Here is a 14967-nt window from a genome sequence, read left to right on the forward strand (position 1 = left end):
AGCACTGAGCACCCCCTAACATCAACAATGGCTGCCAGCACACAGCAGAACAGCCCTGACTGGGAATCGAACCCAGGGCCTTCCCTTTCACCTCACAACATGCTGCCACTTGAGATGGAGTAATGCCACCTGCAGGCTGCCATAGTAAGCTGTTATCTTCCATGTACAGCAGGCCCCTGCCCCGAGTCACCAGCACTATTGAATTCAAAGCCTTTGGGAGGACAGCCCAGCCAGGCTTTTTCCTATTTGAGTCAAGCAGCAGTAGTAGGTTGTTCTTCTCTCGTGACTACTGCCTATGCCCATCAGCCCTGAGCTCTGAAAGGAGTCATCCCTTTGCTGGTAGCAGCAGTGGGCTGTTATCCACTACGCAGGCCAGCCACTGGAGGGGAGTGTGGCAAGTATCAGAGAATAGGTACCAGCCCACAGGGAACAGCTGGCGACCCGTGACGCGGGGCAGAGAGGATTCTTCAATCACTATTAGCTAGCGGGGTTTGTGCTTTGCTGCTTATGCAGCCCGCACTGGACACCCTGCCGGCTCCCTCACCTCCCACTCTAACAAGTCTCCCGCTGGGTCCCGACCCTCACCTCTTCCCCCACTTCTGTCAGGCCCTGACCAAGATCGGGGCCCCCATTGTGCCAGACGCTGCACAGACCCCAGCTGAGATCGAGCCCTCGTTGTGCCAGGTGCTGCACATGGAGCAAATGAGGAAAGCCGGTGGTCAGGGTGACTCATTTCAGCCAAGGGGTATTACCACATTACACTGAAAAACAGACCAGGTCCAAAATGACTCTGGGAGCTTTAATCGGTTGAGAGGAAGGATTTGCATCTCTCACACCCACCCTACAATCGAAGTGAGATGTCTCCCATGGGGGATCCCCCAAACAGGGCACTCCACTGTGAAATCTCAGTGCCTCGGGGAAGAGCCATGCAGCTGCTCTGAATGCCCGTCTGTAGCACCGTGCGGGAGAGCTGGGCTGAGAGTGCTGGGTTCGATCCATAGGTGCTGGAACTAGGAGTGTGTGGGCTGACTTGAAGTGGTTTCCATTATATCCAGGGTCTACAGTTTGGTTCAATGGCTCTCACCACCCCACACTACACAAATTGTCCCAGCACCACTGGTTCAATCCCCGGTCCTGGGTGGGGAGTGGGGTCTAGTGGATGAGAGCAGGGGATGGGTGCCCTGGCTCTGGGAGGGCTGTGCTGTGGGGTGCAGAGGGCTCTCTTCCTTGCCAACAGCTGGATTTTGTCCTGCCTTGGGGCTTGTGTTCCCTCTAGGACAAAAGCTATTTTTCTTGCCATCTGGATTTCACGTGGGCTGATGGTGAAATGGCGAGGAGGGGGTTTGTGAGGGGGGGAAAGTGTCTGATATTACCACTCAGATACAGAATCACACAGGTACCTGGGTTCATTTACCCCACTAGGGGGCAGCAGGGATCCACACAGCCCTGAATCCCTCCAGCAGGGGGCAGCGCTGTGCACATGCGCACACACACACAACTGATTCCCTCCAGTAGAGGGCAGTGCTGCACACATATATGACAGATTCCCTCCAGCAGGGGGCAGTGCTATGCATACTCACACACACACACAGCCCCAAATCCCCCAGCAGGGGGCAGTGCTGTGCACCTTCACACACACACAAACAATTGATTCCCTCCAGCAGGGGGCAGTGCTATGCATGTGCGCACACATACAGCCCCGATTCCCTCCAGCAGGGGGCAGTGCTGTACACACAGCCGTGCACACCCACCCACACACTCTTACTTTACACCGGGGGTTCTCAAACTGGGGGTCAGGGCCCCTCAGGGGGTCATGAGCTGTCAGCCTCCAACCCTGACCCCGCTTTGCCTCCAGCATTTATAATGGTGTTAAATATGTAAAAAAGTGTTTTTAATTTTTTTGGGGGGGGGGGTCGCACTCAGAGGCTTGCTGCGTGAAAGGGGTCACCAGTGCAAAAGTTTGAGAACCACTGCTTTACACTCTTTATTAATAATGTCCCCAGCTCTCCTCTCCAGCAAGTAAGTCCCCCCAGGGAGCTTGTTTAATCCACCCCCGCATTCTCTGGCAGCATGTCCGAGTGGGGTCCAGTTGGTGTGTCCATGCTGTGGGGGAGTCCTGGGTGTCGGACATCGTCAGACCTTTGACCCCAGGCATCCGATGCTGAGAGGCGGGTCTCTCTCCTCTCCAGCATGACCTCTGACCCCAGCCATCCCTAAGCCACATGGTTCATCTGCAGCTGCTCAGCCAGGTCCTGGGCAGGGCGATGGAGGGCCTGGTGCTGCAAGAGATTGGATCTCTGTGTGAACGCCTTCCCGCACTGGGGGCACTGGTAGGGCCGCTCCCCAGTGTGGATGCGCCGGTGCTGGGCGAGGTGGGAGCTCCAGTTGAAGCCCTTCCCGCAGTCAGGGCAGCGGTGGGATTTCTGGCCCGTGTGTAGGGAGCGGTGCTGGGTCAGGTGCTTGCCGTGACGGAAGCTGCGCCCGCACTCGGGGCACGGATAGGGTCTCTCCGGCGTGTGGGTGCGCAGGTGCTGCAGCAGGTTGGAGCTGTCGCCGAAGCTCTTCCCGCAGTGGGTGCAGACGAAGGGGCGCTCGCCGGTGTGGACGCGCCGGTGCTGCAGCAGGTTGGAGCGCTGGCTGAAGGCCTTGCCGCACTGGGCGCAGGGGAAGGGGCGCTCGCCGGTGTGGACGCGCCGGTGCTGCGCCAGGTGGGCGTTGTGGCGGAAGCCGCGCCCGCAGTCAGGGCAGCCGAACGGTTTCTCCTCCGTGTGGACGCGCCGGTGCTGCGCCAGGTTGGAGCTCTGGTAGAAGCTCTTCCCGCACTCCCCGCACTTGTAGGGCTTTTCGCCGGTGTGGATCCGCTGGTGCCGGATCAGGAGGGTGCTGCGGGCAAAGCTCTTCCCGCACTCGGGGCACTGGTAGGGCCGGCCCAGCCCACCCTGACTCTGCCCCTGCTCGGGGGTCCCGCGCGGCTCTGCTCCCAGAGGCCCTGCCTGCTGAGGAGTCTCTTCCTCCATGCCGGCACCTGCTGGGAGAGAGAGAGAGAATCCAGGTGGGGCTCGGTCCCTGCGCCGGGGTGAAGGGGGGGGCAGCAAAGGGGTTTGTCGCTGAGCAGAAAACCTGATGGGCAGGACGCGAATCCCCCAAACCCTTCCCTGAGGGGAGAGGGGGGCCGGGGCTGCCCCAACAGCCCAGCTGAGCCCCCAGGGAAAGGCTGGGGGAGGGGAGGGCTCCTGCCGGGGGGATCCGGGAGTGACACCTGCCCTGAGGACAGGGACCTGCTGGGGACGATGCTGGCAGGAGACAGAACTGGGGGCTCCCGGCGGCTTTGCTGGGGTCCCAGCTGGTCCCTTCCCTCCCGGACGGTCTCCGAGCCGGTATCGCTCATCCCTCACCTGGGTGGGCGCCTCTCGGGGTCTCCCCGTCCTCGGAGCCCGGGAGATCCGGGACCCTCGGCTCTTCCCCTGGCTCCGCGCGGGGGATCCCGGCCGGGACGGGGAGTCCTGCTCTGGGGAAGGAAACAGGCGAGACGGGTCTCGCTGAAATTTCCCCCGAGGTCTCGGTCCGGAGAACCCGCCCTGGCTTGAACCCGGGCCCCGCTCCCTGCTGGGGGGACACGGGATCCGCGCTGGGGGGTGACAGTCCCTGGGCTGCTGGGCCTGGGGGCCGCGGGGCTGGTCCCCCAGAGATCTCAGCGGGGACGAGCCCTGAGCCGGAGCTGCCCCGGGGCCGTCAGAGCCCGCGAGCTCCTGATCCCCGCGGGGCAGCGCCGCAGCCAGCGAGCCCGGAGCCTGGCAATTCTCCTGCGGCGCGTCCCGCAGCGCTGCCTCCGCCCGTCCCCCGGGAGCCTCCTCCAGCCCCGCCGGGAGCCACCGGGGCGGGCACCCCGCGCCGCACCTGCCGCTCTGGGCAGGAACCAACGGGGTGGGAACGGGCTGGCGCGGGGAGCCTGTCCCACGCTTCGGTCTGTCCCCTTTGCAAGGGGCTCTGGGAAATGCAGTTTCCCTTTGCAATGCACCCTGGGCAGGGTCGGCCACTTGGGAGGTTTCTGGCCCACCTCCTCTTGCATATTCATGAGGGGGGTGGGGAGCTGTAACTGGCCCCGGTGGTCGCCTGGCAGGGACAGGGAGCGCCAGGAGGCAGAAATGAGAGCAAAGTGAATGTCCGAAGGGCAAAGCTGTGGCTCACGATCAGGGGCACTAGCTCTGATCCAGCCCCAGGCAGAGCAGGGGACTGGCTGGCTCTGGGAGGTGGGGTATGGGACGTGGGGCCTTTCCCCCTTTGGGGGTGCTGCCCCCTACTGGTTGGGGTCTGTTACACCCACTCATAATGCAACAGAGGCTCTTTTGTTGGGGTGTTTGAAGCATAACCAGGATGGGGAAGCCCCCTGCTAAACTTCAGCGGGAGGCAGACAACAAGGAGCGTGAGCAGTATTGCCAATCCCAGATATTCAAAATCAAGAGTCAGGCTCACCCAAAATCATGAGATGAGGTAAAAATAATAGATGTGGGGGTCTTTTTCTTTGCCTTCTGCTTTGTGAGTCTTTAGGCTGCACAGGGGTCGCATGTTGAAGCTTTCTCCACAGCCACGAGGGCTAGAAACATACTTTTTCTGTAAGAATGAAGGCTGAAATTATCACATCTCCGCTTGACTCCAGGAGCTGGGGCTTTAAGGAAAAATAATTATCATGAGACTCATGAAAAATCAAGAGAGCCAGCAACACTGGGGGTGGGGATTCTGCCCTGCCCTGTCTGAGGTTTCTCTCTCTCCCCAGGAGGCTGGGGAGGCAAACCAACATCCCCTAGGCCAGTCCCCTGTCTGTGGGACCAGAGATCCAGGCATCTCATGAGAAGTATGCAAGAGCAGTATACATGCTGGATTAATATGCATTGACTATCTACATAATATAGATTCCTTCCCTCCCTCCCCGCCCCCCGTAATTTCTGTTTGGCTCTGCCCACCCGGCCACCGCCCCAAGGCCTCCCTGACCATGGAGCACTGATTCCCCACAGCCACCCTGCAGCCACAGAGATGTAGTTAAGAGTGGCTGCCTGCATTGGTCCACTCTATCCATTACGTCACCCAGTGCACTAGCGTTGCCCAGGATTGTAGGCCAACTGGGAGAAACTCCAGGGCAGGGTCTCTATGGTGAGTTTTCCAAGCACCCTCCAGGAGTCTAATAACCATAGAGATACAATTTTCTCTTCCAGCCTTGCCACAAAAATATGGCCAGAGTGACCACCTGCGTAGTACCAATCTAGCCATGTCACTATCCATCTCTCTATGGTTATGGGTTGGGGAGCATTATGATCTAGGGCAGAGCTGGCACTGCGCATAAGCAGACTAAGCAATTGCTTAGGGCCCTGAGCAGCTCAAGGGGGACCCCTATTTTCTTGTTTTAGTATTGGGGGGAACCAAACATTTTTTACTTCGGGCACCCAGTGGGCTAACACCTGCACTGATCTAGGTATTTTCAAGCTTTTTGATCCCAGGGACCGGCTTGCTGCCTTCCTAGACTGTGTCGGGGAGATCTCAGGGACCAGCAGTGGTCCACAGACCGGTCATTGAGAAACACTGCTCGAGAGTACAGTGCCCTGGAGGGTGTTACAATCTAGGAGCATTCTTGGGGAGTCTCTATTATTTGGTCTCCTGCAGAGGTTACACTCTGGGACGTCTTCCAAGCATCTCTATGGTTTAGAATCCTGAAGGAGTCTGGGAGGGCTGCTGAGGGTTGCTATGATTTAGAGTCCTGAAAGGATTACACGGTGGGAGGATTCATAGATTCATAGATTCATAGATATTTAGGTCAGAAGGGACCATTATGATCATCTAGTCTGACCTCCTGCACAACGCAGGCCACAGAATTTCACCCACCACTCCTACAAAAAAAACCTCACACCTATATCTGTGCTATTGAAGTCCTCAAATTGTAGTTTAAAGACCTCAAGGAGCAGAGAATCCTCCAGCAAGTGACCCGTGCCCCATGCTACAGAGGAAGGCGAAAAACCTCCAGGGCCTCTTCCAATCTGCCCTGGAGGAAAATTCCTTCCCGACCCCAAATATGGCGATCAGCTAAACCCTGAGCATATGGGCAAGATTCATCAGCCAGATACTACAGAAAATTCTTTCCCAGGTAACTTGGATCTTACCCCATCTAAAACCCATCACAGGCCATTGGGCCTATTTACCATGAATATTTAATTACCAAAACCATGTTATCCCATCATACCATCTCCTCCATAAACTTATCGAGTTTAATCTTAAAGCAAGATAGATCTTTTGCCCCCACTACTTCCCTCGGAAGGCTATTCCAAAACTTCACTCCTCTGATGGTTAGAAACCTTCGTCTAATTTCTAATCTAAATTTCCTAGTGGCCAGTTTATATCCATTTGTTCTTGTGTCCACATTGGTACTGAGTTTAAATAATTCCTCTCCCTCTCTGGTATTTATCCCTCTGATATATTTATAGAGAGCAATCATTCGCGAGTGTCTCTTTGATTTGGAGACCTGATGGCGTTACGCTTGGGTAGAGCTGCTAGGGGTCTCTATGGTTTAGAATCCTGGAGGGGGCGTTACAGTCTGGGAGGTCTCCCTGAGGTCTCTATCAGTATAGTCTGGACCCCACCACAGAACTGGGAGCCTCCTGGCCCATCTGGGAGCCCAAGCAGCATCTGGGCTTCCGTGCCGGCACAGCGACATGTCCAGGGCCATTCTGACCCCCAAGACGGGGTCCACAGTACAGACACGGGGGGAGGCAAATCACAGAGGAAGGGAGTTTATTTCCTACAGATACAACTTGATAACACAAGAGACCCCATCGGTCACAAAATCCAGCAGGGGAGCAGGGGAGCAGGATCCAGGCACCTGTTGGGAACAGAGGGTTTGGGCTGGGGCCAGACTGACTTCTGGGAAGCTCTCTGTCTGCTCCAGGCCAGGAGGGGATGTTCCCCAGGTGTCACTAGGCTCCTAAATGAACAGCTCCATGCGCTGCAAAGAGAGGAGCCAGGCGCTGGAGAGAAGGAGACAGGCTGCCCCCCATCTGGGTGTGTCCGTTTGTCCAGCCTCTCAGGGAGCAGCCTCTCTGGTACTCAGCAGTCTCACCCGCCCCCCACAGCTCCCGAACCCCCTGGTGCCTGTGAAAGGGGAAGGAGCAGAGAGCAGGGTCCAGAGGCAGCCAGATTCTGGAGAGTGAAGGGATGGTCTCCCCCGCCCAGGACGGGCACAGGCATTAGGGGACAGGATGGGCCTGCAAGAGTTAATGATCCCTGCTGAGTGGGGGGTGGGAGTGCAGGAGAGGCCCCCAAACTGGGGCACTTCTCCCCCAGCTCCAGCACGGATGGGATTCCCAGGGCACCAGGGAGAAACTCGAATCCTTCTTTCTCCAACGTTCCCCCAAAACCTCTTCTTTCGTGGAGTTCACACCCTGACCCAAACCTCCCTCCCCACCCTCTTATTTGCCTCCTCCCCCTCCCTCCACATGAATTCTAAATAACCCATCCGTCCCCTCCCTCATTGCACTCCGATCCCCTTCGGATGAGCCTATGTATCATGCGGAGTTCCCAGCCAACGCTCTTCAGCCCTAGATCCCAAAGCGCGTTCCCGAAGGTGGGTCAGCAGCACTGTCCCCTTTTCCCAGATGAGGCACTAAGGCAGAGACAGGGGAAAAGACTCCCCCAAGAGCACAAAAGCAAAATGTCAGAGCCGGGGTAGAACCCAGTAGTCCGGTCTCCCACCTTGCTCTCACCGCTAGACCCCACTCTCCTCCCAGAGCCGGGACGAGAACCCAGGAGTCCTGTCTCCCTGTCCCTTTCTCTCACCCCTGGACCCACTCCTCTTCCAGAGTCAGGGAAAGGACCCAAGTGTCCTGACTGCCAGCCCCTGCTCTAACCACTAGACTCTACCCCCCAGGGAACCTAGACGTCTTGGTTATCAGCCCCCTCCCTGCTTTAAATCCCCTCCCCTCCCGGGGACACCCCCGTGGGGTTCCCGTGTCCCCTCCGGGTCAGCCAAGGTATTTCCGAATGCGTCCGAGCGGGCCAGCTCCCGCAGCCACGCCCCAGGCGGGGCCGGCGTCTCCGCGGTGCGTACGCCGGTGCTGGTGCAGGTTGGAGCTGAGGCTGAAGGCCTTGCCGCACTGCAGGCAGGCGAAGGGCTTCTCGCCGGTGTGGGTGCGGTGGTGCTGCAGGAGGGCCGAGCTCTGGGCGAAGGCCTTGCCGCACTCGGTGCAGCGGTAGGGCCGGTGGCCGCGGTGGCTGCGCTGGTGCTGGGCGAGGTTGGAGCTCTGGCTGAAGCGCTTGCCGCACTCGGGGCAGGGGTAGGGCCGCTCGCCCTTGTGGCTGCGCTGGTGCTTGGCCAGGGTGGAGGAGACGCTGAAGCGCTTGCCGCACTCGGGGCAGGGGTAGGGCCGCTCGCCGGTGTGGGTGCGCCGGTGCTTGGCCAGGTCGGCGCTCTGGCTGAAGCCGCGCCCGCACTCCGCACAGGCGAAGGGCTTCTCGCCCGTGTGCACCCGCCGGTGGGTCACCAGGTGCGAGCTCTTCCCGAAGACCTTCCCGCACACCCCGCAGGGGTGGGCCTTGGGGGCGGCCGGGGGGCGGTGGTGGCTCTTGCGGTGCTGCGAGAGGGCCGAGCTGAGGGGGAAGCGGCGCCCGCAGGCCCCGCAGCGGTAGGGCCGGCGCTCCGTGTGCTCCCGCACGTGCTGCACGAAGTCCAGGCTCAGGGCGAAGGCGCGCCCGCAGTCGGGGCACTTGTAGGGCGGCTCGCCCCGGTGGGTGCGGCGGTGCTGGCGGAGGTGGGAGCTCTCGGCGAAGGCCTTGCCGCACTCGCCGCATTTGTGGGGCCGCTCCCCGGTGTGGGTGCGCTGGTGGCGGATCAGGTGGGAGCTGAGCGTGAAGCTCTTGCCGCACTCGGTGCACTGGTAGGGGCGCTCCCCGGTGTGGATGCGCTGGTGCTGGCTGAGGTTGGAGCCGCGGCTGAAGCTCTTCCCGCAGTCGGGGCATTTGTAGGGGCGCTCCCCGGTGTGGGTGCGCTGGTGGCGGGTCAGCAGCGAGCTCTGGCTGAAGGCCTTGCCGCACTCGCCGCATTTGTAGGGGCGCTCCCCGGTGTGGATGCGCTGGTGCCGGATGAGGTGGGAGCTCTGGTGGAAGCTCTTCCCGCACTCGGGGCACTTGTAGGGCTTCTCACCCATGTGGGTGCGCTGGTGCACCAGGATCTCCTGCAGGGGGCTCTCGCACGCCGTCTCCCAGTCGGGCCGGCCCTCCCCCTGCTTGGGGCTCCCGTAAGACTCCGTTCCTGCAGGCCCTTCCCGCTGGGGATTCTCCTCCATCCTGGCACATGCTAGGAGACAGAGAATCCAGACAGGGCTCATTCCTGGGCCAAGGGAGACAGCGGCTGGCAAAGCAGAAAAGCTGATGGGCAGGAAGCTGAATTCCCCCCAACCCTTCGCAAGAAGGGAGAGGAGAGGCCACGTCTGCCCCAGTGGCCCAGCTGCCACAGGGGACCCACGACTGCTGCCCTGCCAACTCACAGTGGGATCGGCTCTGCTCTGCTCTTCCCTGCCCATACCACAGCGATAGGGCCTAGAACATATATCACCCTGCCCCAGCACCCCAGTAACTATAGAGATGGGGCCAGGAGGTCCCTACCCACCTGTAACCATAGTGATGGGGGTCTAGCCCCTTTCACATCTCCCCATCCCATCTCTATGGAAACGGAATTGTGGGGTGGGGCATTGGTCAGGGAGATGCTGCTGGGGAGATTTTAGGATCCTCAGTGGCCCTTGGGGTTCCCCAGCTGTCATGGGGGGAGCAGAAAGAGGCAGTGCTGAGCATTGGAGGACGCAAGGGGGGGCATCTGGCCCCACAGGGTGCAGGAGTTGGAGCCCAAGTCTTCCCCCCCCCAGCCCACTGCTGGGCACATGGCTGTGGATGGGGTTACACAGTAACAGGAATGGGGGAGTGGAAAACAGAACTGGAGGGGGGCTCCCAATGGCTTTGCTAGGAAACCAGCTTTTCCCTTCACTCCCAGTCTCTAAGCCGGTGTCATTCAGTCCTCACCTGTGTAGGCACCTCTCGGGATCTCCCTTTCCTCAGAGCCCTGGAGATCCAGGACCCTGGGCCCTTCCCCTCGCTCCATGCGGGAGATCCTGGCAGGGTCGGGGAATCCTGGGGCAGGGGCAGGGCCAGGCATGATCCCAGTCATGTGGAGTGAGCTGCTGAATTCAAACACATTGTTAGATTTCCCCTTCTCATTCAGGTGCCATCCACGGTTAGCATCCCACTTCCAGAGGGACCCTTAACCAAGAGCTTAATTAAGATGGGACCTAATCACAGCACCATCACTCAACACCCCCCAGCCCGATACTTGGCATTGGGACAATTTACAGCCACAAGACGTTGCTTTATTCCCAGCTGATTCCACTTCCGCATGTCACAGACCCCACACAGAACGCTCCACAGCTGCCCTCGGGCATTATCTGGCCCTAGAAAGCAGCTGTTGATCTCAATGAGTTTTCCATGCTAAAGGTTTTAATTTCATCACTTCTGAATTGAGATAGGCTAGGCATCGAATAAGATGAAACCAGAAATCAGAAGAAACATGTATTAAGTGCCCAGAATGCACAATTAGCAGTAGAACCTCGGTTTTCACATATTTCTAGATGTCACAGGTGCGCAGAAAATCTGGAGAACATGACCCAACATCTGCCTGAGTCTGCAGAGAGCCTGAACTGATCACGCTGAGGCCTGGTCCACACGACACAGCTAGGCTGACGTAAGGCAGCTTACATCGGCCTGGCTCTGTAAGCATCTACACTAAAATGTAGCTCCCACCGATGTAACTCGCCCACTGCACCGACTTAATAACTCCACCTCCGCGAGAGGCGTAGCGCTTAAATTGATGTAGTTCGGTCGACACAGTGTCCCGTGTAAAAACTGCGTTACTTACATCGACCGTTGCTGCCTTTAGGAAACCATCCCCCACTACCCCACGCTGGTAGCTAATAAGGTCCTGGTGAGGACGTGCACCGCTGACACAAGGAGCGTAGTGTGGACGTGTAAAACCGATTCAATTACTGCAAGGGCCGTATTTAGGTCATAGCGTAGACTTGCCCTGAAAGGCATGAATTGCCTCCACTCTTCTCACTGGGGGCATCGACTCTGAAACCTAATGATGACGTGTAAAACGTCAAAGTCGTTGAGCTGCCCTGTCCAGCTCATGCACTTATCTCAACCCATCCCCCTGGGTGCTCAAACCTTCAGCCAGCCCCGAGCCCGCTACCCCCAATACACATGCCAATTCGAGGAGGCAGACACCATCAGCACAGCAATCCCTGTGGCCTGGAGAACCAGGAGGGCAGGGGAGAAAATCAAATACCCAGACACCCTCCACACCCCGGACTCCTGGGTTCCATTTCTGCACCATTCAGAACAGGCCTGGGGGAAGTTATTTAAACAAGGCTCCTGCACAATTTCCAGCTGGAATTAAGAGCCACATGCCCGGGGGTGCTGTGCGGTGCGGTGGGGGGGGGGGGGCTTTGCCACCATCGCCGCTCTCTCTCCTCTGCTCCCAGGGACCCCCGTGGCCAGATCACCTGGGTTTAGCATCTTTCCCATCCGCAGCCCCACCCCGCCGCTGCCTCGGAGCTGGGGACCCCGCTGGGCTCAGCTGCATAGACCCCCCCCCCGGGCTGCCCCGGAGCTGGCTGGGGGCGGGGGTGTCTCTCCGGTCCCAGCCCCGATCCCCTCCTCACCGCGGCCGCTTCCTCTGGGCAGCGATTTCCTGCCTCGGCTGCTGTTCGCGCCCCCGCCCAGCCGGGGCGATCCCCTCCCGGGGCCGGGGCTGCAGCCGGAGACGCGGCCCCGAGGCACGGGTGGCAGCGGGTCTCTTTGTGTGCTCCCCTCCCAGCTGCCAGGCTCACACACACAACACAAGCCGGGGGGATTGCTGGGAACAGGAAGGTCCCTGCCTTATTCCGTCCCCTCCTTGCAATAGTTCCTCATCCCCTCTAGGAATCGCCCCATTGTGTGTGTTGGGGGGGGGGTGCGAGCATGGCCCTGGACCCCCAGCGGAGACGACAGCCAGGGCAGGTGGGGCATTAGCACGTGTCCTGAAACCCGGGGCTACTTACACCACCAGCTCCTACGGGCCCAGCAGGGTCACGGGATCTGGGTCGGAGTGGGGTGAGGGCCTCACAGTCAGCGCTGGCCCCAGACTGGTGCTAAGGGGTCACTGCACCCAGATCGGGGTGGGGGCTCAGTAGGGGGCGCTCTCCCCTTGCAGTCAGCGCTAGCCCCAAATGCGCCACTAGGGGGTGCTGTGAACTCCCTGCAGCAGCCCCTGGGGTTGGTGTGAGGCATTGCAGAAGTCTGGCCCCAGCCCTGCTAGAGGTGCTGAAACCTGGGTCAGTCCTGACCTGTTCATCCACAGCCCCAGGGGGTTCATGGAACAGCAGAAACCAGCCCCAACGAGACCAGCTGGAGCCCAGGAGCAGAACTTCACTCACCCAGCTTATGTTGCTCAAGGAGTCCCCAGCTCTAGGTCTAGTGGGGTAGATCGGGGGGCTGGGAGTCAGGACTCCTGGGTTCTTAGATGTCTGTACACTAATGCTAGAAGTATGGAGAATAAACAGGAAGAACTAAAAATATTAGTGAATAATCACACTTGGGCCATCCCTGACATCACAGCGACTCGGTGGGACAATTCACATGACTGGAATATTGGCATAGAGGGGTCCAGCTTGTTCAGGAAGGACGGGCAGGGGAAAGAGGGAGGAGGTGTTGCCTTGAATATCCAAGATGCGTACGCTTACACTGAGATTGAGAGAGAAGGGAAGCAGACGGCTGAAAGTCTCTGAGAAAGGATGAAAGGAGTAAAAGATAAGGGTGACGTCATGGGAGGGGTCTACGAGAGACGACCACACCAGGAAGAAGAGGTGGAGGAGGCTTTTCTTAAGCAACTAACAAAATCATCCCAAGCCCCAGACTTAGGGCAAACGCCCCCTTAAAACGCTGCATCTAAGATGACAGAAAAGAGCTCTTCCTTTGGCATAGTTAATCCACCTCCCCAGAAGGTGGTAACTATGTCGACAGAAGCAACTCTCCTGCTGCCATAGCGCTGTGTACACGGCAGGTTAGGCTGGTGTAACTTCGTCGCTCAGACGTGTGGATTTTTCACACACCCCTGAGGGATGAAGTTATACCGATAGAAGTCTGTAGTACAGACCAGACCTTAGCGGTGATGGGGAACTTCACCTACACAGACAACTGTTGGGAAAATAATACAGAAGGACACAGATTTTCCAACCAGTGCTTGGAATGCATTGGAGACAACTCTTATTGCAGAAGGTGGAGAAAGCGACTAGGTGAGAGGCCGTCCTAGAGTGGATTCTGACAAACAGGAAGGAACTGGTTGAGAATTTGAACATGGCAGGCAGCTTGGGTCGACGTGATCATGAAAAGATGGAGTTCACGGTTCTAAGGAAAGGTAGGAGGGAAAACAGCAGAATAAAAAAAAACAATGGACTTCAAGAAGGCAGGCATTAGCAAACTCAGAGAAATGGCAGGTCAGAGCCCATTAGAAGCAAGTCTAAGGGAAACAAGTGCAGGGGAATTGGCGTTTTTTTAAAGAGACATTATTAAGAGCAAACTATCCCCGGGCTCAGGAGAGAAGGAAGTACGGTAAGAGACCACCCTGACAACTCCAGATCTTCAAAGACCTGAAACTCAAAAGAGAGTCATATAAAAAGTGGAAACTAGGTCAAATTACAAAGGATGAGACCATGTCGGGACAAAGTTACAAATGCCAAGGTACTAAACAAGATTCAATTAGCTAGGGGCATAAAGGGTAATAAGAAAACATTTTACAAATACATTAGAAACAAGAGGAAGACCAAGGACAGGGTAGGCTCATTACTCAGTGAAGAGGGAAAGACAATGACAATAAAAAACACAGCAATAGCCAAAGTGTTAAATGCTCTTTTTGTTTCAGTTTTCACCAAACAGGTTAGCAGTGACTGGACATCTAACATAGTGAACATCAGTGTAAATGGGGTAGAATCTGAGGCTAAAATAGGGAAAGAACAAGTTACGAATTAAGTTAGATGTCTTCAGGTCAGCAGGGCCTGATGAAGTAAGTCTAGAATACTTAAGGAACTGGCTGAAGAGATCTCTGAGCCATTAGTGATTATCTCTGAGAACTCATAGAGAATGGGAGAGATACCTGAGGATGGGAAAAGGGCAAATACTGTATCTATCAAAAGAAAGAGGAATAAGGGCAACCCAGGGAATTATAGACCAGTCAGCTTAACTTCAGTACCCAGAAAGATAATGGAGCAAACACACACTCAAATTTGTAAGCACCTAGAAAAAAAGGTAATAAGTAACAGTCAACATGAATTTGTCAAGAACAAATCTTATCAAACCAACCTAATATCCTTCTTTGACAGGATAACAAGACTTGTGGATTGAGAGGGGAAAGCAGATGTCACATATCTCAACTTTAGTAAGGTTTTTGATACGGTCTCACATGAATTTCTTATAAGCAAACTAAGGAAATACAGCCTAGGTGAACCTACTATAAGGTGAATGCACATCTGGTTGGCAAACGATACTCAGACTAGTTATCAGTGGTTCACAGTCATGCTGGAAAGGCATATCAAGCAGGGTCGCACAGGGATCAGTTCTGGGTCCGGTTCTGTTCAATATCTTCATAAATAATTTGGACAATGGCGTAGAGAGTACACTTATAAAGTTTGCAGATGACACCAAGAGGGGAGGGGTTGCAAGCACTTGAGGACAAGATTAGAATTAAAAATGATCTTGACAAACTGTAGAAATAGTCAAATAAATAAGATGAAATTCAATATGACAAATGCAAAGTACTCCACTTAGGAAGGAACAATCAGTTGCACACATACAAAACGGGAAATGACTGCCTTGAAAGGAGTACTGCAGAAAGGGATCCGGGGGTCA

General features: G+C 56.7%; 1 protein-coding gene across 1 annotated transcript; it reads right to left on the reverse strand.

Annotated features, from left to right (window-relative positions):
• Window positions 1-1971: 1971 nt before the first annotated feature.
• Window positions 1972-11908, reverse strand: LOC144267069 (uncharacterized). Its single transcript, XM_077820733.1, has 4 exons — window positions 11748-11908; window positions 10054-10211; window positions 8073-9334; window positions 1972-2939 (listed from the first exon to the last, which is right to left on the reverse strand). Exons 2-4 carry the CDS (start codon window positions 10196-10198, stop codon window positions 2214-2216), a joined length of 2133 nt encoding a protein of 710 aa, XP_077676859.1. The 5' UTR covers window positions 10199-10211; window positions 11748-11908; the 3' UTR covers window positions 1972-2213.
• Between the last annotated feature and the right edge of the window lie 3059 nt (window positions 11909-14967).

Source organism: Eretmochelys imbricata, chromosome 6 (assembly GCF_965152235.1).
Source record: "Eretmochelys imbricata isolate rEreImb1 chromosome 6, rEreImb1.hap1, whole genome shotgun sequence".
NCBI lineage: Eukaryota > Metazoa > Chordata > Testudines > Cheloniidae > Eretmochelys > Eretmochelys imbricata.

Coding starts and splice junctions, on each gene's coding strand:
- LOC144267069 (XM_077820733.1), bottom strand. CDS start 10,198: ATGACTGGGATCATGCCTGGCCCTGCCCCTGCCCCAGGATTCCCCGAC. Junction 9,335..10,053: donor CCCGAGAGGTGCCTACACAG/GTGAGGACTGAA, acceptor TCTGTCTCCTAG/CATGTGCCAGGATGGAGGAG. Junction 2,940..8,072: donor GGCGTACGCACCGCGGAGAC/GCCGGCCCCGCC, acceptor GGGCAGAGTCAG/GGTGGGCTGGGCCGGCCCTA.